Raw genomic sequence first — 22,446 nt, forward strand, 5'->3', positions numbered from 1 at the left:
TTGTCAAACATGTAAATACAAAACACTCTCAATTAAAGTCCAAACTCTCAACGTCTCCAAATAATCATCATAACACAACAACACTTCTATATTTTCATAACTATATAAATCCTCAATAGCATTTTAATATTCATCAATTAATTGCATTCATTATAAATATCAAGTCTTAATAAACTAATCATACCAACTATCTTAAATATTTTATATTAAATCATTTAATAAATCTTATGCTTATCTCCAAATATATACACCAACATAGTTGATAATTATATGCTTCAGTTATAATTCAAATAACATAATCTCCGTAAATGTAATAATTATACATGTCATAATTCTTAATTGCATAAATCTTAATCTACTACTACCACAATAGTCTCTTTTGCTCTGATGCTACTCTACTAGTCTTCAAGCAGCAACCACGGTCTTTGACCTGCGCGTTGATTTGGTATGAAACTCAGTGGTGCTCATAATTCACATACTTACCAAAGTTGCGATGACAACTTATTTAAAATACAAATTTCATAAAATCGTTTACAATCATAGAATTATTAAATTTCAACATACATTTACATTTATAGCAAAAGAAATATCAAATAAACTTATAATTAATAACATAAATAATTTAATTCTTCCAAATCATAAATTCATTACTTGAACATTTATTATACTAATGCACATACTAAATTCATTTGATAACATAATCATTAATTTCCAAAGTAAGGTTTACTAAAATATTGTAATCTCATTCGTTTAATTGTCATAAAAATATTTTCCAAGGGCTCACATACACTTAGGAGAAAGAGAAGCAGATAGGTTTTCATAGCTTATTCATATTGGCCTTAGGTTGCCAACTTATTCATAATGGTCTTAGGTCACCATCTTATTCATTATGGCCTTAGGTCGCCATCATCTTACATAATAAAATCAAATCATGCATCAAATTCACACCAAGTATATTGGAGCCTAAAACCCTTGTTTTAATTCTTAATTCCTAACACTTCTCATAAAACTTGTCTTATTCCTTAGTCTTCTTGAAATCATAATGGAAACTTACTTTAGAACTTAAGTAACTCATGAAAATTTCATACTTAAATATAATTATTTAACATAGGAAATTTCTCATAAATTAATTTTCTTTTAAAGCTTTCTTCAAGTCATAATGAAATTTATCATAAAGTAAATTTCTTACCATATAAAATCATACTTTCCTTATTTAAAATCAAAGCACATACACTTTAAGTACCCATTTTTCATAAACTCTAAATATATGAAGGTTATCAAAATAATCATACTTATATAATATATATAGCATATCATATAAAGAAATTAAGTAAGCCTTACCACCCTAGGGTGGTTCGGCCTCTTAATGAAAACCAAGGGGAGGAATTTCCTCCTTCAATCAAGCATGTTAACTTAACTCTTGTGCATCCAAGTATTCATTTAAACTATCATCATGCATTATCTAAACCAATTGCACACTTTTCCCCAAAATTTCCAACAATTTATTCATGGGAAGAATTAGTAAACATAACATATGTACAATATAACTTTGGTATCCATTTAAACATATCCATAACAACACTTTTCAAACTTATGTCTTATTTTAGTCAAATAAATCCTAAAACATACAAATAATCAAGAGAACTTCATCACATATCATTCATACATACATTTATCCAAATAAACCTATGATTCAAGGCATAGAAAATTTTCAGTATTAAAATAACCTTGACTTTTTCTGTGTTTCTAAGGCATAACTTGAGTTATAGGTCTCTAATGTTTATCAAATTCCTACTCATCCAAACACTCAAATTAAACAAATCTAAAACCAGAGAAGTCTTAAGATACATGGAAAAAACTTTCATGAAGAACTCAGAACATAATCTTGCCATTATAGTGGTCAAAATGGGCAATCAATTCAGAGATGCATGTGGCCTGGCATAACATAGTCAGTTTGGGTATTTCAGCCATACGTTGAGCTATATGTATCCAAATTGGACACAAGAGTATGGGTTGGAAAGTTAAGAAGTAGACCTACAACTTTCATGAAGGGCTCCGATATAGATGGAAAATCAAAAGGATAAAATAATAGTCCTTGATCACACCCAATAACACGTTTTTCCAACTTCAGCTTACTTTAATCATGAAAAAGAACATGAAAGTCAAAGATACAAGGTAGAGATTTCTACCACATACTAAATACTCATCAAACATCACCCTAGAGCATGTTTATACAACCAAAGTTCAACAATTCAATCATTTCATACAAAATCCCCAAATATACACATAATAGCATAAATGCACAAATCAAAAATTGAAGTAAGGTAAGAGTGTTTATGAATACTAACCTTAAACACAAGCTCTAACAAGCTTAAATAAACCTCTTTAAGCATTAGCTTTGCCCTTCTCTTTGGTAGAAGGTTCTCCATCCTTTGACGCCAGTAGGAAAATTTCCAAATTTCTTGAAATTAGTCACCAAAAATCACTTCTCTAGCTTCACTCTCTAAGATTAATTACTTCAATCAAGTTGGATGGGGTGAATTTGGTGGATTTAGCAAGTAGAAGTTGAAGAAAAACAAAGAGAAGAAGGAGAGGAAGTTGGCGTTGAAGAGAAGAAGAAGAGAAAGTGGTTGCTCAAATAATGGAGTTGACTTATATAAAGTAACTAAAGGGTAGTTTGGTCTTTTTCCATAATTGGATGGCTAGGATTGAGTCAATAGTAATCTAATCTAATGGCTACAAATATTCTCTAATTAAATTCCTTCAAAATATTATTTATCTCCACAAAATTCTCAAATTTACTCCATAAAAATAATTCCTCAAATTTCGTTAATTAATATAACACCATAACACCATAACTCACTATTCACTAATTATTTAAATTCTCCAAAAATATTCATTATTTACTTTCTACCCATAAAAATCATGCATACATGCTCCAAAAATATTAAAGAAAATATAAAATATATATAATAATTTTTCAGGACTAAAACAATACCGACTCCTGGACCGGTGGTACTATTCACAGATCGGTAAAACTACTATTTCAGACATAGAAAAATTAGGGCGTTACATATATGGTTTGACTCATGGGGAATTTTCATAAGTTAACGACCTTAGGTTATGAATTCATAAACAAACCATAAAACTTAATGGTTTAATTCATGTTTGATTGTGCTATTGGAAGATAGGTAATTAGACCAGGTTAAAATAACTAACAATACATCGGGAGAACTTGTTAGTGATTTTAGGGTTATTTCCCCTACTTGAACAATTAAAATTGATTATCAAACTAATAAAATAAATTGGATAAAATTAAGTGAAATCAAAATCCCTAGTAGCTTTTAATCATTGATTTCTTTTAATCAAATTGTCTTGCTTGATTTCTTTTTATTTTCTTTTATTTATTTTTTTAAAAATTTTAACTTCTTATAATAATCCTCCTTATTGTCGTTTAAATAATAGTAGGTTAACACAATTTTGGTACTTGGTATACAATTCTCGTGTGAACGATACTCTAGTCACTCTTTATTAATTACTTGTTTGTGATTTCGTGCACTTGCAAAAAAGTCTCTCACAATTCAACTTTAAGTCTTTTCGACTATTGAATAGTACAAGATCAAATTGTTCCGACCCTTGAATTGTGTTCGTAACAATAAAGAGAAGAATCAGTGGATAATTTTGTTTGTATTAGAGGATTTCACACTAGAGATTGTATCCACTTATTTATCGTAAATACGATTTCTATTTTTGTATTTTATTTTTTAATTTTCAGGAATAAATTTTACGCATACACACATATATAGCTTTCTGTGTTCATATGTTTCATATATTCATCTCTATATATATGTGTTGTTTTATAAATCATATATTTTTCTCTTTTCTTATCATGTTCTTAATGGATAGTATGGTGCTAAAACCTGATTTTCAAATTTCTCCATAGTATAAGTTTGTCATTCCATTTATTTTTCTTTTGGGTATGCTTAAAATTTTATTGTTCATTAGTTGTATTTTTTTGCTAATATTTGCTTTTTCTACACCTTTGATTTTTGGATTGTGTGTTTATCGCTGACACAAAAGGCTTAGGTTCATAATTTGGCTTTTTGAGATGGACATAAAGACCGAAAGGCAAATAATAGTAATTGTTGTTTCTAAATTTTGTTGGCTTATTTCAATTGTCCCTTTGTGTTTATTTTAAATGTAATAGGTATTTCATCTAAGATGGTTGGATTAGTTTTTCTATTAATTTTTCCTTTATGTAATTTTTTTTGCAGCTTCTGTATTTCAATTACTTTATGTTTGTTGGATCCTCCAAAAAAATTTTAAATATAGGACTATAATAATATGAATTGCATTTTAAAATAAATTACTTAGAAATATTTCAAATATATTTTATTTAAAAGCGTGAATTTTATATTTCATGTCATTTAAATCTAAACCCATATATATTTGAAAAGTTAAAAAATTAACAAACTTAATATCATCAACACAAATCACAATAATTTACCGTCACCCAAAAAAAACATAAACATCAATTATATCATAAAATATTTCTCTATCATGCATAATGATATTAGAAAATGAATTTTAATCTAATAGTTATAGAATAATTTATAAATAACAAAATCATACGTTCGTTGATTATCAAAAACTGAATACATTTCGTAATTCCTTCCAAATCATATTGATCAAGCTTACATCAATAAAATGTTACACTATTTGCAAAGAATCTATTTCTTTTTGTTGAAAGTATGATTTTTTTTATTTATAGTTATATTTATATTGAAATAGGCATCTACACAAATTCTGTAACAGCAGAGAAAAGAAAATGAAGAAAATAAATATTAATGATATTGTTAATTATTTAAAAAAAAGAAAGTGAAAAGTTTTTAAAATATTAATGATATTATTAATTTTTTTAAAACTGAAGATATTATTAATGATATTAATTAAGTTGTCTATTAATTATAATAAACTAATTGTTTAAATTATGAAAATTATTTGTAACTCAATAAATTAACATTTTGCCACATAAACATTTTAACACTCTAAAATTATGCCACATAAGTTTTTAGGCTTCTATTTTTATGTACTATCCAAACTCACTCATGAAACAGCTTAGGCTTGAGCCTGATCCATTTTGTTGATTAAGTCCAATAATCAAAGTGAAAAAAAAAAGGTAATATTATAGCTTGGTTCCATCTTGTTTAATAAATATCCTGATTATCTTTTAAAGTTTAGTTATGTTAAACCATTTAGTCCTCCTTCTAAAGGGTGTTATTTTGGTCGTAAAATAAAAAACCAAATAATAGTACCACAATATTGAATGTGAAAAAATAAATAGTTAAATATTATGATATTTATCCTCTAAAAAGATATTTATTTAGACAATATGACTAAATAGTTTAATGGGATTAAATCTTAGATATTAATTTGTAAATCTTATCTATATTTAGGGAACTATGTCATTAATAATGGAAATATCACATTTTCCACTTGATTTATATTTCCCCGTTATCACACTAAAATTTGCCTATTTTAACCTGTAAATTAAAAGCCCAATTCAAAATCCAATACAATAGAATCATTCTTGTTATTTGGGCACACATGGAACTTTTTTCCTCTTATGGAGTTCATACAAGGGAAACTAAGTACTTATTTGATATGAAATTGTGAAAGTTGATCATCATGTGAATAGAGATGTAGATAAACATGCTGGATTGAATAATCTCTCATTTTGTTTTATTAAAAAATGTAAATAAACAAAAATTCAAAATTAAATGGAGGGGAATTTCACATGCATTAATATTTTTATTTTTTATTAGAGACCTAATGAGCCAAAATATCATTAGAGATTAACATTAGAGGGTAGGCTACCCCTGTATACGATATACTTCAAAATTGAGACTTCTTACTCTCCATATCTTATATAAAACCTGAAAAGACCAATTAAGCCGTACCTAATCGACTTATTTACATTTATATTGGAATTAATCATGCTTAAAAGTATGTAAGCATGACTTTAAAAAAATTTGTAGCTAACAAATTAGGTACTTGTTGGCCCTTCCAAACGTATGTAATCATACATTACACCATGAAAAATTGCGGCAACTCTTGTCTGAGTCAAATAAATTGTATTTTTTCCATTAACAAGTACATCATTAGGCACATCAATGGTATAAAACCAGTAGATACCATGAATTCCATGTCTTGCAATTGCATTGTCCTTGCCTATTAGCCCTGTTGTGAAAAGAGGTCGCTTGGCATTTGGATCGTTGAACCTCACCTTAATTATGAATAGAGTTTGAGTTAAGTTCCCATTTAGCAAAAGTTTACAAGTAATAATAAGAGAGGATTTATAGTACCTGTATTTCAGCTTCAGTAGCAGATGCTAAGGCTAATTGCAATGTATAATTTCCAGTTTGAATCACAGTTTCGAGCTCGAAAGTTATTTGCCATGTGGTTGGCTTGTACACATCTTTCCCAGTATTTCTGAAATGCAACAACGAGTTTTCGTTCAAGTTATCTTAAGGATTGTATTGTCTTTAGTATAAAAATTTTCAATCAATGATGAGAGAAAATACCTTGGTACATGAATAAAAAACCAATCTCGACTGCAGTTACTAGTGCCAACATTGTATACAAGATCTTCTGTAGGATATAAGTTAGTGTATCGTTCCCATAATCCGTATTGCCTAAACCTACATATTAAAAAGAAGTTATATGTTAAGGAATAAAATATTGTTTACGTGCCAAGATTTGGAATTGATAATTGTTGATGAGAGCTAACTTTTCAGTTGGTTGGTTGATGAATAATTTGTTTGTAAGTGTTGACTCTGGATCCGGCACAAAGAACTCAGCAGCGGATCGGTCAGGATACCCTATTTCCCATATGGTTGGCCCATTTCTAGGAGATTCATAGTTAAGGACACCCAATTTAATATTGCTTCCTACATTTACAAATTAATTACTAATTAATTTTTAAAATTAAATTGAAGAACTAAAGAAAAAAAAAAAAAGAAGGAAAGCACAGGGTACCTGGTGTAATGGTGATGTTCTCACCATACTTGTAGTTTCCAACAAATCCAGGAACCCATGCATACAAATTATAAGTTCCAACTCGAATATTTTCAATTGTGAAACACCCCTCATTATCAGCTTGAGTCCAGAATTGATAACCCTAAAAGAAAATAAGAAAAGCGAAAATATATGAAATAGTTAATTAGTAATCAGAAGTAAGATTTTCCAATTTTTGCTTCATAGATAATTAGAAGATATAAAGGTTATGGAGGGTTAACCTTGGTTTCAAATTGCCATGAATCTACATCTCCTGGAGCTGCCAAGCCAACATAAGCACCATTTGCCAATTTGGAATTCCCTCTAATTAATATTAAAAAAGTAGAAAATGTATTATTAATTGCAATATTCAAAAATTTTTAGTATTTAATCAAAAAATAATAATAAATAAAAATCTTATGACATACTCATTTATTATTGTTATTTGGCCTGAGGCAGTTCCTCGTTTATCAGAATAAGAGAAATCTTTTGATTGAGTAAAATTGTATGGCCAACTTTCAACTTCCGTTGACATCTAGTTATTGACATGAAATGTGTATATTTGAGAAAAAAACATATAATGAGAGTTAATGAAATTAAAAAAATATATATTAAATATCGTTACATTCTGTTGGTAATAAATATTTTTATTTAGGTCAAAAAAAAAAAAAAAAACATCATGTGTTAAGAATCTACCTGTCTTTTAGCATCATTCCAAAGTGCTTGTTTATCAGCAGTTGAGTTGGAATTAAGATAAATGTAAACAGGCCCAAAAACCATTTTCCATGGCTCTTCATATTTTGTATTTTTATACTTCCCCAAATAATGAGAACTAGTAAACATCTGCATATGTGTAAATGATATTTGAAATATTAGTTATAACTTAATGGTATGTTTAGTCAACATATAAACCTGATTTTAGGTTTTATTATTTTCAATAATTTCAAAATTATGTTTTATGAATTAATGGTGAAATTGTAAAATAATGTTATTCTAATTTGTGCTTTTACTTAAAAAAAATCTTTTTTTATTAATAAGCTTATGGTATAAACTTACAGATAAAAGACATGGACCAGCATGAGATGTTAGTTCCTGTCTAAAGGGTCCACCTGTACAGAACTCATCACTAGGTCGGATCACCCAAATTCCCATTGCCGAATTTTGTGATATCCAGCCATGCACTTTGCTATCTTTTCGATCCATAGAATATTGATACTTGTCATCGACCTAATACATTCCATTATATCATAACCTTAAGGAAATTTCAACTCATAATATATGAATTCATATATGTTTAATTTTAAAAAGTAAAAGTTGAAGACCAAGGCGAAACTATATGTCTATTTACAATATATAGTTTCGTTATTTAGTTAAAAATAGCAAAATTCAAAATTAAGCATGAACATAATGATCGGTTTTGATTTTAGAATTGTAGATTTCATTTTTATTCTAATTTAAAATCAAATTAGATAATAATTTTCCAGCTTTATAAAGCTATTTTGAGAATTATAACTAGAATAAATAATAATAATAATATAATAATAAATAGTACTAATGAAAATTCTAAACCAATTTAACAAAAAGCCTTCAAATTTATTTTAGAGAATTATAATAAAATAAAAGAGCAAATTGGTAGTTTTTTTTTTTTTGAAATATTGTTTTCACTTGCAAATCCAAACTGCAGATTTTAAATCAAATTCACCAATTTTGGTTTAAAAAAATGAAAAATGGAAATCGAATTTTAAATACACAATTTCTATTGCGATTTGAAATTAAAAACCGTTTACCATTGTTTGGTACTGATTTTGACTAATTCAAATTAAGTTTAAGATCGAATCATGATCATACTATCCAAAACCTTTACCTCTCCACGCAATTTTGGATTGCTTGTTTTGGTCAAGAGAACAGCTTCAGGATATGCTAGAGCTTGACTGTTTTGACGATCTTGAAATGTAGGCATGATCCTTTGTATGTTGTCTGATACTGCCATATAGTTGAACCTAATCATTGAAGATTATAGACCTTATATATGTATCATAAACCACTTCGATAGTAAAAGTAAATTAGAATAATAACTTTTGTTACATTTTATTTTGTAGTTTGAAAACAATCCTAATTTGATCCATGTTGACAGTAGGCCACCCTTCTAAACGTTCCATTATAGTATAAGTGAAAAATCCTGAACTCCCACGCCGCAGTATATACCTACAAAAATTCAATCAGAACTAAGGCTGAATTTGATCTTCTAAACTATTCTTAGGATTATCAATTTTGGTTTCAATTAGAACCAGGAGACCCAATTCAGTCTTCTGTGATTTATTTATTTACTTTTTTTTCACAACTATTATTTCCATCAATAGTTTCAAACTGATTCGTGTTAAAACAATGGAAAATAGGGTCAGGAATTGAACTCAGGCTTTCAATTTCAGTTTGGTTAAAAATTAAAACTTTCAGACCAGTTTTTATCCAATTCTCCTCATTAGATTTTCAATTTAGTTATAATTTGAACTAAACTGGTGCTACCAATAAATCTTTTTTCTTGGAAAAAAAATTATCATGAGAAAATCATACCTTTTGTCGATGTTTAGAGGAACTATGTTATCTTTCATGGAAATATTCCATTTTTTATTAAAAGAAACTTCCACTTGGTCTTCATTTTTCGTTATAACACTAAAATTTGCTCCGTGTAACCTGTAAATTATTCATATACAATTCAAGTTTAAAAGCAACATGTATATAAGTCAATTTATATATAGTTACTTGTTCAAGAGGCAATTTACTTGTCAAAAATGCCCTCAGCCCCTGGTTTGTACCAAACAATGTCCCAATAACTGCGTAGTGAATTAAAATTTTGTTAGGACGTAATTAATATATGTATAAAATTAAAAAAAAAATGGAATCTTGTAAAATATAACTAATCTAATAAATGGAAAGTTCATTTTATTAATATTGTCAGATACTATTGAGATTTTTTTTCCTTGATATTAAAAAGACAGATTTCCATCCCACTAAGTTAGTACTAAATTTGGATCACGTCCGACTGTCAACTAATGGATAAAGCATTTTCAGCCAGTATTTTCTCTATCCATAAAATTCAAACTCTCGACCTTATTAACATATAGTAATAAAAGTTTAAAAATGCTTTAACCAAAATGAGAAGGATAAATGCTTATATATGCATACCCACGATCCTCATCATCATTTTTAGTTTCTAGTATATTCTCAACTCCATTATATTTTATTCCAGTGACAAAACCACCAGGCTTGGATAAAGTAACTCGAACAATTCCATTATCAATCACCACCTAAAAAGAGATATCCAATTGTTATTCATAGCCTTATATGAAAAATAATATATTTTTAAGAAAAGAAAAGAAAAGAAATTAAGAATTCATAATTACAAATTTAGGCTCTTCACGCAATACAACTCCAGAGGACAACCTGCTGGTCAAAATTTTCCTACAAATAAAGAAAATGTTAACTCTTAAGAAAAATGTAATTAAGATATGTAAAATAATTTTTTAATTAAAATAAGTAAATTCCTACCTGTGAGAAAAATTGAGTGGAGAACAAAGACTCACTTGCATCACATTTAGTAACCATATGCAAGCAAATATTTCCAAGTGCATGCAAATAGAATAAGATTTCTTCATAGTCATGTGTTAACTCTTTGTTTGGAAAGGAGGATTCTTTTAAGGGAAAAGGATTTTCCCTTGAAAAAAAGTGAAGAAAATATCAAAGAAAGAAAAATCTTTACTTCCTTCAATATTTTCTTTCCTCTCCTTTCCAAACTAAGTCTATGAATTTCGAAGGGAACTACAACAAAATGAGATAATCTTTACAGTATTTATAATCAACAAGTAATCAATTATACGGTAAAAGCAACGAAAATTGAGAAAATTATGGTAATAAATAATATGTGCCACAAATCTAAAATTATAAAGTTATTAATTTAGGTATTTGCTTTCACAACCAAGAGAGGATTAGCAAATGCATTATGTAGCTTTCTAATTATGGTTGGATTTATAACAAATATTTCAATAAAAAATGGCTTAGATTAGGCATGTAACTTTTAACCATAGGTACAAAAACTTGATCACTGAAATCTATTAAAAAGATTCGGCAACAATTAGCTTTTGTTAAAGTTAAATTAATTTTATGTGATAAAATTTGCTGAAAAATTATGTAATAAAATCAGGTGAAATGAATCCCATAAAGTTTTATGTAATTTCTTAATTAGAAATCATTATTCTAAAACCTGATTGGTCCGGCAAGTTCAACTAGAGACCGGACTATGGTATGATCCGGGTTGGATAATAAAATCGGTAGCTTTAAAAGCCAGTATAAACCAGATGAAAATTGGTGAAGCAAATCAGTAATTAGTGTGGTTCGATTCAAATTCTGGATTTTTCTCAAAATATAGGCCTCTTAAAAATTCAGCCTACTGATTTTTTTAGTTTTTGAGCCTTTTTATTTCTAAATCCAAAATCTTAATTTTTTAATCAAAACAACTAAATTGCCCAACTTTCAACCCCAATTTAAAAAATAATATGAATTTTATGGTTGAGAAAATCTCTTTTGAAACCATAGAATGCTAATAATATTTTAAGATTTGATTAATGCTTTTAGTTCATGAGATTAGGTTTTCCTTTGTAATCTGCTACTGTGCTTATGGTACATTAGTGTTATAAGTACTTGGTCAAAGATGTATTTTAGGAATTTTTTTTTTCCTTTTTTCCTTTTTGTATATCAGAATTAGAGTTTAGTGTTTGATGTTATATTATGATATTATCAATTGAAACTGTACGTGCCAAAAGAGTTAGTAATATATCAACAAGATGTCGAATTTTACGCTCAGCGGTGCCATTTTGCTCATGAATATATGGACAAGCTATTTGATGTTGAATACCTTGAGTTTTAAAATTTGAATGTAACTTTTGATACTCCCCACCCCAATCTGAATGAAAGGCCTGAATTTTTGCATGGAACTGTTCAATTAGTTTTTCAAAGAGCAAAAATGTAGCATAGACCGCACTTTTATTTTTCTAGAAAATATATCCATGTAAATATGATGAAATCATGAACAAAGATTACAAAGTACATATGACCTAAACTTGATTGAACTGGTGTAGACCCCAAACATTTGAAAAAAATAATATCAAAAGGTTTTTTACTAGTGTGCTCAATAGAAGCCAAAGACAAACGAGATTATTTCTCTAGACGACAACTAGTACAAAGACTAAGAGTGGAATTGAGAACTAAAATATTTTTATTCTTAACTAAAGAAGATAATTTTTGAATATTGGGATGATCCAATCGACAATGCCAGTCATCAATAGTTGGAGCAACAATGGTGTTGTAGGCACGCTTTGAAATTGGACAAAGGTGTAGACTCTATCCTCACTTTGGGCCGTGCCTCAAAATTTTCTGAGTTTGTTGGTCTTTAATTAAGAAATATTTAGGACAAAATTCAAAAAAAATAATTATTATCTGTTGTGAATTTTTGAACAGTTAAAAGATGCTTCTGAATATTTGGAACGGTTCCAAAAATATCTTTCAAGCAAAAGTTACCATTAGAAGAAACAAGAGTAATATCACCAATGTGAGAAATAGGAAAACCTTGACCATTGTCAACAAAGAGCTCATCAGCCCCTGTGTATTCATTGGCAGCACTCAAAGCATGAGAAGACGTATTGCCAATAGCATGAGAAGACGTATTTTTATATGAGGTTCAATTGCTAAAATTCTGATTATTGCCATCTCGTGAGTAACGTCTCGTACAAGTCATGGCTGTATGATTTCTATATTCACATATCTTACAAGGACCAAGTCTGCCACGATTTGAGTTATTAGAGAAATAAGTTGTTGGAATTAATGGACGGGTATGGGTGCGCCCATGACTAGCCTTTTTAATCCAGCTCCATTAATAAAATGTGATAATAATTAAATATTTCTAGTTATTATCTTGAGTATTTGAATAAGTTTAAATATCCTAATTGAATATATATTTTAGAGAATTTGTGTTTTAGTTGGATTCCTTCAATCTTCCGTGATCCAACTAAATTTTAAAAAAAAAAAGTAGAACACGTTTTTCTTAAAAAAAAAAAAAATACAAAAGCAGCCAAAAAAAAACCTCTCTAGAAAACCTGACTTCTCCCTACTATCAGCAAACTAGTAACGCAAGACTAGAGGTTGTTAGTCCGCTGTGCTACAAGAGATAAGTATTCAACCCACCGACTTTACATATCATGTATCGGTATATGATCTCTTGTTTTATTAACATTGTTATTAGAGCATTGATGCCATTGTGTTCTAGTTTGTACATATATTTGAAAGTTTGAGTTGATCTTGGGCATATTTAAGCTTAAATATGTTTAGATTAATTGTAAAGATTATTATTTTTTGAAGTGCATATTCTGTCAAAAAAAAAAAAAATCTAGATCTGTATTTTATTTATTTTGTTTCTGATTAATTCAAATGTGTTTAAATTAATTTATGAATTAAAAAAAGGAGACATGAACAAACACTGTTGAGGTGCTTTTTTGGTGACTCATGAGATTTACCTTGTATTGGATCTGTTTCACTCTCTCTCTTTTTTTTTAACCATGCCTTACTTCTTGAGTATATGAATTATTTTCAAAAAAAGGCATTTTTTTGGTTTGCTGGTACACGACCAATAACCATAAAGTCACTGTTTTTGGTGTTAGTAACCTGACAAGGCAGATTGTTACTTCTTTTTTTTTTTTTTTTTAATTAATAAAAAAAGGAAAAGGAATTAAGTAGAACTGTGTTGCTGTGTGCAATGGCTTAGTACTGGTTACCTTACTTGTTTTTTTTTTTTTTTCAAATTTTTACATCATTTATTAATCAAATTTAATAAAATAATTTATTTTTGGGTTAAGATTTACTGCAGTAGGGTATGGAAAAGGGATTTAGGTTTTGTATCTCTTATTCATATTTACGAATCTACCATTGAGGCGGCAGATTCTCTCTTTTTTTTCAGATATGTCATTAATCAATATTCATTATTTATTTCCTATTCTGCTATTGGGCAGAATTCTGAATAACTGCAATAATGCCACTTAACTCATTAATTATATAATATGTTTATATATATTGTTAAAATTATTTTTAATGGTAGTATTTAAATTTTTCTTATTATTATTTAAATATGTATGGCCATGAAAATATGTGACAGTTTTTCTTATTATTTTTTTGTTTGTTATTTCTTATATGTTTAGAAATTGAATTAATTTGTTTAATTCAAAAAAACTTGCTAACTAATCAAATTAGGACCCCAAAAACCCCAATCGAATAGTTTGGTTAAAGGAATCAAACTCTGAGGTACATCTTTATTTTTTTAGGCTTAGCAAAAGGGTTCTGCCTCATGGGAGAAACTGCTATGAGGCTGCTCTTGATTGGCTATGGCTAATAAATTTTTTTTGAAGATCTTCGAAATATTTTTTCTTTTATTTTGATCCTTATTTGGGAATTATAAAAAATAGTTAACAATTTTTTTTTGGTTAATACATAAACTTTTTTTTCTCCATTTGTTTAAGAAGATTGAGAAAAATATTTTAGACCATACATAAAAAAAAAAATTCATAGGATTTTTTTTTTTTTGGGATACGTCCAATGCCTATATCAGGAGTGTTATATATTTTTGTTAAATCAATAATTATGCATATGTGTATAATATACTTGATTTATTTGATAATTTTCTATAATGTGTTATAGAAATTTATGGTGAGAATGTATAAGACTTCAAAGGTGGCAAGGACTTCTGAGCAAAAATAGCTTCTAGCCGAAATGGAAAGGGAAGCATATGAAATTCGATTAAGCCCAGTTTCTAATCCTCATGACCTAAAAATTCTGATACCCCATATGGTACGGGTCCACAAAGTCTGTCAAGATATTATATGGAGAATCAACTTAAAGACAGAAAGAAGTCTTTATTTAATTATGCTAAGTTTCATATATGATCATCGCATTTTAGCTGGAGCGTTATCGAATCTATGGGAGCGCAGAAATGGCAAATGGTCATGTTCTGTATTTATTTGGAGCTTCATGACTAGAATCTACAAGATGGGCATACCTTGGCCTGGAGCTTAGTAGCAAGGCTGCTATAAGGTCGAGGCCATGGGCCCAACAATTAAAGAAACTGCTAAGCAACATTTCGAGGATTTTAGATGAGTCTATTCCTATTAGGAATATTTCTCTAATAATTGATTCTTTGTGAATGACTTTATCATATTTCTTTGGAAATATGAAATTAGAATTAGTCTATTTGTGATTTGCAATGGAACTTGGTTAGGATGATTGCTATTTACTCATTAATTATTATTTTTACTACATTTGCAATATTGATATTATCTCATGTTATATGATGATTGGAAACATAGACCTTTTGACTCTAAGTATGAAGTGAGTTATTATCAGTATGTGCAATTGAGTGTGAAAATAATATTCTTTCATGTATGTATCAAACATTAATAAGAGCGTGTATATATAGTCAAAACATATAGATTTTGTGTCTATTCAAATGACATCTACTACGAAGAGTATAGTTGCTGAACTTAACAAAGGAACCAAGTTGAATGGTGATAACTATGAGAGATGAGGTGTCAAAATTCAATATGTGCTGGAAGAGGAAGAGGCTCTTGAACATTTGAATGAAAATATGGAACAACCTGAAGAAGGCAACACGACCCAGGATAGGCGGAGCCATGATGCTTATGTAGCTTATTAAAACAAAGAATTCCTTAGCACATATCACAATGCTAAGTGCAATGGATGATGACATTATAATGGAATTCAAAAGTTTCCAACTCACTAGGGACCTATGAGAAGCTTTAATGAACAAGTTTGACAGTTTGTCCATCACAAAACTTCTGTCACTCACTATCAAGCTCGACACTTATAAGAACCGTCCTGAACATACAAAGAAGTGGCATTTAAGAGAAATGTCTAACATGATAAATGAGTTACATGATGCTAGTCATATACTGATTGAGAAACAAAAAATCCAAGCTGTTATCCATTCCTTGCCTGAAAGTTGGGAGCATACTAGGATGCACCTAACACATAATGAGACTATAAGCACCTGTAATGATGCTTCACGACATTTAGAACTTGAAGCTGATCGGCTTAACGCTATACAATGAAGTGCAGTGGCGCATGTGGTTGGATCTAGTCCGCATGGGACCATAGGTCAGAAGCAGCATCCTATGAAGGAAAATATTGCGAGTGTCAAATGTTTCAATTATGGCAATAAAGGTCACTATGCTAAGGATTGCACTGCGCCTAAGAAGGTGCAACCTATTTACTCATGTGTGAACGAAATTTCTATTGCTAGTTCTATTTTTCTAATAGAGTACCATCCTTTGTGGATTGTAGAATTGGGAGGAATAGACCATATGGCGAGGGATCAAGAAGCCTTCGTGAATTTTCGTCGTGTACCCGCTGGGACAAGATGGATCTATGTAGGAAACAATGCACACATTGAAGTGAAGGGAATTGGCACATGCAAATTACTCCTGCATGATGTCTTGTATGCTCTGAAAATTCGACAAAATCTTGTTTCAATTATTGTTTTGCTTAGACTAGGGTTCAGTTGACATTTCCATGATAATTCAGTATATTTGTGTTTGGCATGCTAGACTTAGCCATATTGGTCAACAAAGAATGGATCGTCTAGCCAAAGTAGGTCTTTTAGCTAATATAAATAAGGTAGATTTGTCTATCTGTGAATATTGTCTAATAGGAAAAACAATAAGAAAATCATTTGGTAAAGGAACTAAAGCCAACATACCATTGCAATTAGTTCCTTCTAACATTATGGTCCAATGAATGTGACGACACGACATGGAGCCTATTATTTCATCACTTTTATAGATGACTATAAACCTTTTGGTTATGTCTACCTGATTTCACATAAATCTAAAGCTTTACAATGCTTTAAGAATTATATCAACTTGGTTGAGAATCAATTAGATAAAAAAACCAAAACATTGAGAACTGCATGTGGTTGGGAATAGTTGTCTAATCAGTTCAGACAATTATGTGATGAAAAAGGAGTAGAACATCAATTGGCTATTCCAAGAACACCGCAACAAAATGGTGTAGCGGAAAGAAAAAATCAAACGCTTCTTGAAATGGTTAGGTCAATGATGGCTCAAGCAAATTTGCCTATCACCTTTTAGGGTGATGCTTTGCTAACAACCACCTATGTGCTCAATCGTGTACCCACAAAATCAGTCACTTCCACACCATATGAGTTATGGACAGGTAGAGTACTTGACTTAAGCATCCTAAAACATTGGGGATGCACCGCCTATGTTCATGATACTTCTCATAAGTATGGGAAATTAGGCCTGAGAGGTGGAAAGAGTATCTTCATGAAATATTCTGAACAATCAAAATGATATGTTTTCATAGTAAGCATGAAAATGGAGGTATAACTGAATTTGAATCACAAGATGCCACATTCATAGAGGACGATTTCCTAAGCAAAATGAATTATGTCATACTCTTTCTCTTTTTGAGACCTTAGATCAAGACTCTGTTGGATCACTTCCTTCAAGTGGTAGGATATTGGTGGATATCCACCAACAGATTCGAATGAGAGTGATCCTGGTCCAAGTGGGAGTACATATCTAAGTCCTACCGAAACATTAGTGGATCCTAGTTTGAGTGGGAGTCCTGTGGATCTTGATGAAAATGTTCCTCAAGAATCTCAATTAAGACGAAGTAATCGTGGAAACATTCCTTACCGACATTTTGAGGTCGAAGGCATTAATTAAGTTTTCATGATTACCCCACAAGACGATGAGGAACCAAAGAGTGTTAAGGAGGCATTCTCATGTCCAGCTAAGGACAAATGGATAAAAGCAATAGAAGAGGAAATGGAGTCTATGATCTTGAACCAGGTTTGGCAATTGGTAGATCTTCCCCAAGAGCGTAAAGCTATTGGGAATAAGTGGGTTCTCAAAATCAAGCGTAAAGCTGATGGTAGCATCGAGAGGTATAAGGCCCGTCTCGTTGCAAAGGGGTATACCAAATAGGAAGGAATTGACTATGAAGAAACTTTTGTAGGTCCCGTATATGTATGGCACAACCCAAGAGGGGAGTGAATTGGGTTTTCTAAAAACAGATATAAATTTTAGAATTTTAAAACAAAAATATAGAATTCTAAGTGCAGCGGAAGAACAAAGAACTTGTGAGAATAAAATATGGATTAGAACTACCTCACAATGTTCTATTTATAAAGAATAGAAAGACTATGCAAAGTGCAGCTATTAATTAGAACTGCTTCACAATGTCTTATTCAATATTAGAACTTCTTTATGACGGAAAGCTATTGTATTTAGAACTTCCTCATAAAGTTTAGAAAATCATATAAGACTGTGTAAGAGACAGTTATTGAAATTAGAACTACTTCACAGAGCCTTAACCAGGTTTAGAACACAAATTAGAAACCCAAGTAGTGAAATATACTGTAAATAGAATAACTGTTTAGAACTTGGTATATTCACTTATCAGAATTCCAGAGTTCTAATATTCAAAGAAGATAAGACTTATTCCAGTTTTAGAACATCAAAACATTTACAACTTTAGCATTTCTAAAATATAAACAGAAGTGTAAGTAAAGCAGTATCAAGCAAAACTTCAGAAATTAGAAAAGATCAACACAGTGATTTATAGTGGTTCGGCACTAACTCGCCTACATCCACTCCCCAAGACTCATCTTGAGATCCTCAACTATGTTATCTCTTTTCAAGGGTAAGAGACAAACCAACAGTCAAGGCAATAGATCAACACCTAGATCTACCCTTTATCTCACTAGATTTTCCAAAGGTTCTAGTTAACCTCAACCCTTTCTGTTTTTGCCAGAGTACAGAAACTCAATTCAAGACATTAGAATCTCACACGAGGAGAAGGTCGCTTGATAACCTCTTTCACAATAGCTTCTAACCTAAGCTATTACAAAATGTTTATCAAATAAAAACCTGTCTACTATAGATTACAGAATCTAAATAGACAGAAAGAAATGCACATATAAGCACAGGAAAAACAGTTTATCAGATTAGAAAATCGTTTAGAACACAGAATTGTTTTTCAAAAGTAGTTGTAAAAATTCTTTTCTCTTTAAAGATAAAAACGTGAAGTGCAAAGATGAAAAGAAAAAGTGGGGGTAGAGGGTAAGTTTTGAGAGATAAAGATGTGATCAATGAGAGAATGCTCTTAAAACGAAAACTCTTACTTCACCAACGTTCCAAGAGTGAAACACTCCTTTATATAGAGAGCTTGAGTCTCTTGCTTTTGGAAAGTGAATATTTCATTTTGAAATCAGAATATTTGCTTTCCTTATTTAGAAGATACGAAAATCTTAGTTACCAAAAATTTATCTTATCCTTTTGGTAAGAGAATAAAAAAACGATTTTACTTTCCTTTAAACAAAAGATTTTCGGCAGCATTTTATTTTAGAAAATATTTTTACGAAAAGATGCTCTTACTAAAAACGAAAAGAGTCTTCCTTCGTTTTTAAGGTAAGAGAATAAATTGAAGTACTTTTAGGTTTTCAAAGAAATTTCCGAAAAAGATAATGTATGATTTATTACCAAAATCATTTAGAGATAAAATCTCTTTAGTTTTAGGTAATTAAATCATTTCGATTTTAAAGAATATTTTTTGAAAACAAATAAAAGAATTTATTTTGAAAAATCTAATTTCCGAAAAATATTTTTGTTGAGAGAAAAATTAATTTATGTGCTCATATATGAATTTTCTCTCTATCCTACAAAGTATCCTAAATACCTAACCACTAGGGTCTTCGAATTATCTTCACACACTATGGATTTTGTAGGACTTGCCTTGTACGATTTCTTTCCATAATAATTCTGCATAAAATAATATTAGCACAAGTAACATAATTTAAATTTATTTGTTTTGTTTTAATCATCAAAATACGAGTTTAGAAATTGACCCTTGAGCCAACAACTTTTTCTCCTGTTGTGCGGTTCACTTCCTTAAGGTTAATTTTGGCAATTGACCGTGATCTAGAATTACATCAAATGGATGTAATGACTACTTTTCTCAATGGAGAATTGGATGAGGTGGTACAACCAATAATTTTCGTCAAAGAAGGCCAAGAACACAAGGTCTGTAGATTGATGAGGTCAATCTATGGTCTAAAGCAGTCTTTTAGACAATGGTATATTCATTTTTATAGAACAATCATTTCGGATGGTTTTTCCATGATTGAAGAAGATCATTGTGTTTACACAAAAAGATCAAATGGAAAATTTATCATTATGTCCTTATATATTGATGACATATTAATACCTAGAAATGACCTAAAGTATCTGACTCATGTCAAAGCTTGGTTATCATCCAACTTTGAAATGAAGGACATGGGTGAAGCTACATATATCCTTGGATTTAAGATTGTCGAAACTAACTTGAGAAACCCAGCATATAGGTATATTCACAAATTTTTGGCTAACACGATTTTTAGACATAGTGAGAGTGATGGGGTGTTAAGTCTGAATGAATTATACTTTATTTGGGCAATGGACCAGGGAATAATTCTTAATGTTGGCTTTTGGTTATGCCAACGATGAGCTAGAATTGCAAGGACAAAAATGGGAGCTATTATGATGGGCTTTGTGACTCGTATTGCTTTTCATTTGAAAGCGTGGAACCCCGTTCGATCAGTCTATGACATTGTGGGAGGTGGAAAGGGTACTAGACTTGACATAGATGTCATGGTGCATATGAGTTAGTAGAGAAGGTAGGGAATGCGTTCCATATTGTGGCATCCCAAGAAGCAAGACTTGATGTTGATGAAACTGAAGAGGCTGGTGATACTAATATGGAGGAGGATATTCCACATACCTTCCCCGGTTTTGGTACTTTTTCTGATGTAGGTACATTTGGAGCTGGTCCTTCCTTTTAGGGAACGTCCGATTTGTCCAACGAAGAGGTTCTCACACGTATGATGTCTAGAATGGACATGTTTGATGCTCGTTTTCAAGGAATGAAGACCATGATTTTTGACCGGTTCCAATCCATAGAAATTATGCATGGGAGCCTCGACTCTAGAATAGATACCATGTAAAGCCAATATCAGGGAATTGCCAGTCAACTCCAAACTGTGATACAGTTGCTGCAGCCGCATCTACCTCCACCACCTGAGGAATGATTGTTTTTCATTTTGTTTTTTATTTTATTGGTTTGCACTTCTTTTAGTTCTTAATTTATTTTCAGACCGTGTTCCTCTTCATATTAAGTATTTTGCATATAATGTGCTTTGTTTTTAATGATTCTTTTTCATAGCTTTGAGAATTCCCGACACCCGACTCTTATCGTATCTTTTTCTTCATTTTTATTGTATTTTTTTAATAAAATGGTGGTAATGGTTTCTCAACTCTCATATTCTTTTGGCACATTCTTGATAATATGATAAGTTTGGGGAATTGATTTTATGCACATTGGGGACAACGTACTAGATAAAATTGGGGGAAGGAAAATTTTATTTAATGTTTTAGTTTTATTTGTTTCATTAGCTTAATATGGTTGAAATAATTGTAAGCAAGCTTGAAAATTATCATAATTTAGTAACTTGTGATAAATTTAGTTGTTTTTCTAGTCTAGTATGTTTAAGCTTTAACTTAAATTTTTAACTTAACATGATTCTTTGATTTAACCATTTGTTTTTAAGATCATGAATACTGATTTTTTTAAAATTTTATGGTATATAGGTGTGTTTTAATCAAAATTTATTTAACATTGGCTTTCCTAGAAAAAATTAGAATTTCCTTTGAGGCAAAATTTTAAATGCGTACATTTAGAAAGAGATGATTTAGGCATTTTTTTTTTTTTTTTGTTGAACTTCATATTTAACATAGGCCACCTAAGTTAAATTATAACCTTTGTAACCAATTTGAAGCCTATATCCAAATTTTATTATTTATATTTGTTTAACCTAGCCATTAAACCAAGTTTAAATCCTTACCCTCAGTACAAGATTGTATAATTATGAGGTTTAGCTACATTAATATATATATATATAAAGAATAAAGCAATCAAAGAGACAAAAAAAAAAAAAAAAAAAAAAAAAAAAAGATCACCCCATGAAATAAAAAGTAATCAAAATTCAAGTTTAAGAAATTATAACAAGGAAATTGTTATCAAAATATTAATATTAAAAAAAATAATCCTTACAAAATGGTCTCTAATATTGTGCTAGTAAACTATTCCATAGTAATCTCTCTTTTAAAAAAATATATATTTATATATATTTGGATGTAATGAAAATCTTAAGAGATGCATTCTTTGTGCTTTTATCTATCCTTTTATCATTTCCCTTGTTTAGCTAAAGTATATCCC

At 30.1% G+C, this 22,446-nt stretch overlaps 1 protein-coding gene across 1 annotated transcript; it reads right to left on the reverse strand.

Moving 5' to 3' along the window:
- Positions 1 to 5,798: 5,798 nt before the first annotated feature.
- LOC105642105 (uncharacterized) lies at positions 5,799 to 10,862 on the reverse strand. Its single transcript, XM_089717438.1, has 16 exons — positions 10,603 to 10,862; positions 10,458 to 10,515; positions 10,240 to 10,361; positions 9,837 to 9,887; positions 9,628 to 9,747; positions 9,142 to 9,261; positions 8,921 to 9,056; positions 8,113 to 8,283; positions 7,753 to 7,899; positions 7,485 to 7,591; positions 7,299 to 7,380; positions 7,039 to 7,180; positions 6,791 to 6,950; positions 6,585 to 6,701; positions 6,366 to 6,492; positions 5,799 to 6,286 (listed from the first exon to the last, which is right to left on the reverse strand). Exons 1-16 carry the CDS (start codon positions 10,713 to 10,715, stop codon positions 6,047 to 6,049), a joined length of 2,013 nt encoding a protein of 670 aa, XP_089573564.1. The 5' UTR covers positions 10,716 to 10,862; the 3' UTR covers positions 5,799 to 6,046.
- Between the last annotated feature and the right edge of the window lie 11,584 nt (positions 10,863 to 22,446).

Source organism: Jatropha curcas, chromosome 2 (genome assembly GCF_041381405.1).
Source record: "Jatropha curcas cultivar XTBG-Jc1 chromosome 2, XTBG_Jcur_1.0, whole genome shotgun sequence".
Taxonomy (NCBI): domain Eukaryota; kingdom Viridiplantae; phylum Streptophyta; class Magnoliopsida; order Malpighiales; family Euphorbiaceae; genus Jatropha; species Jatropha curcas.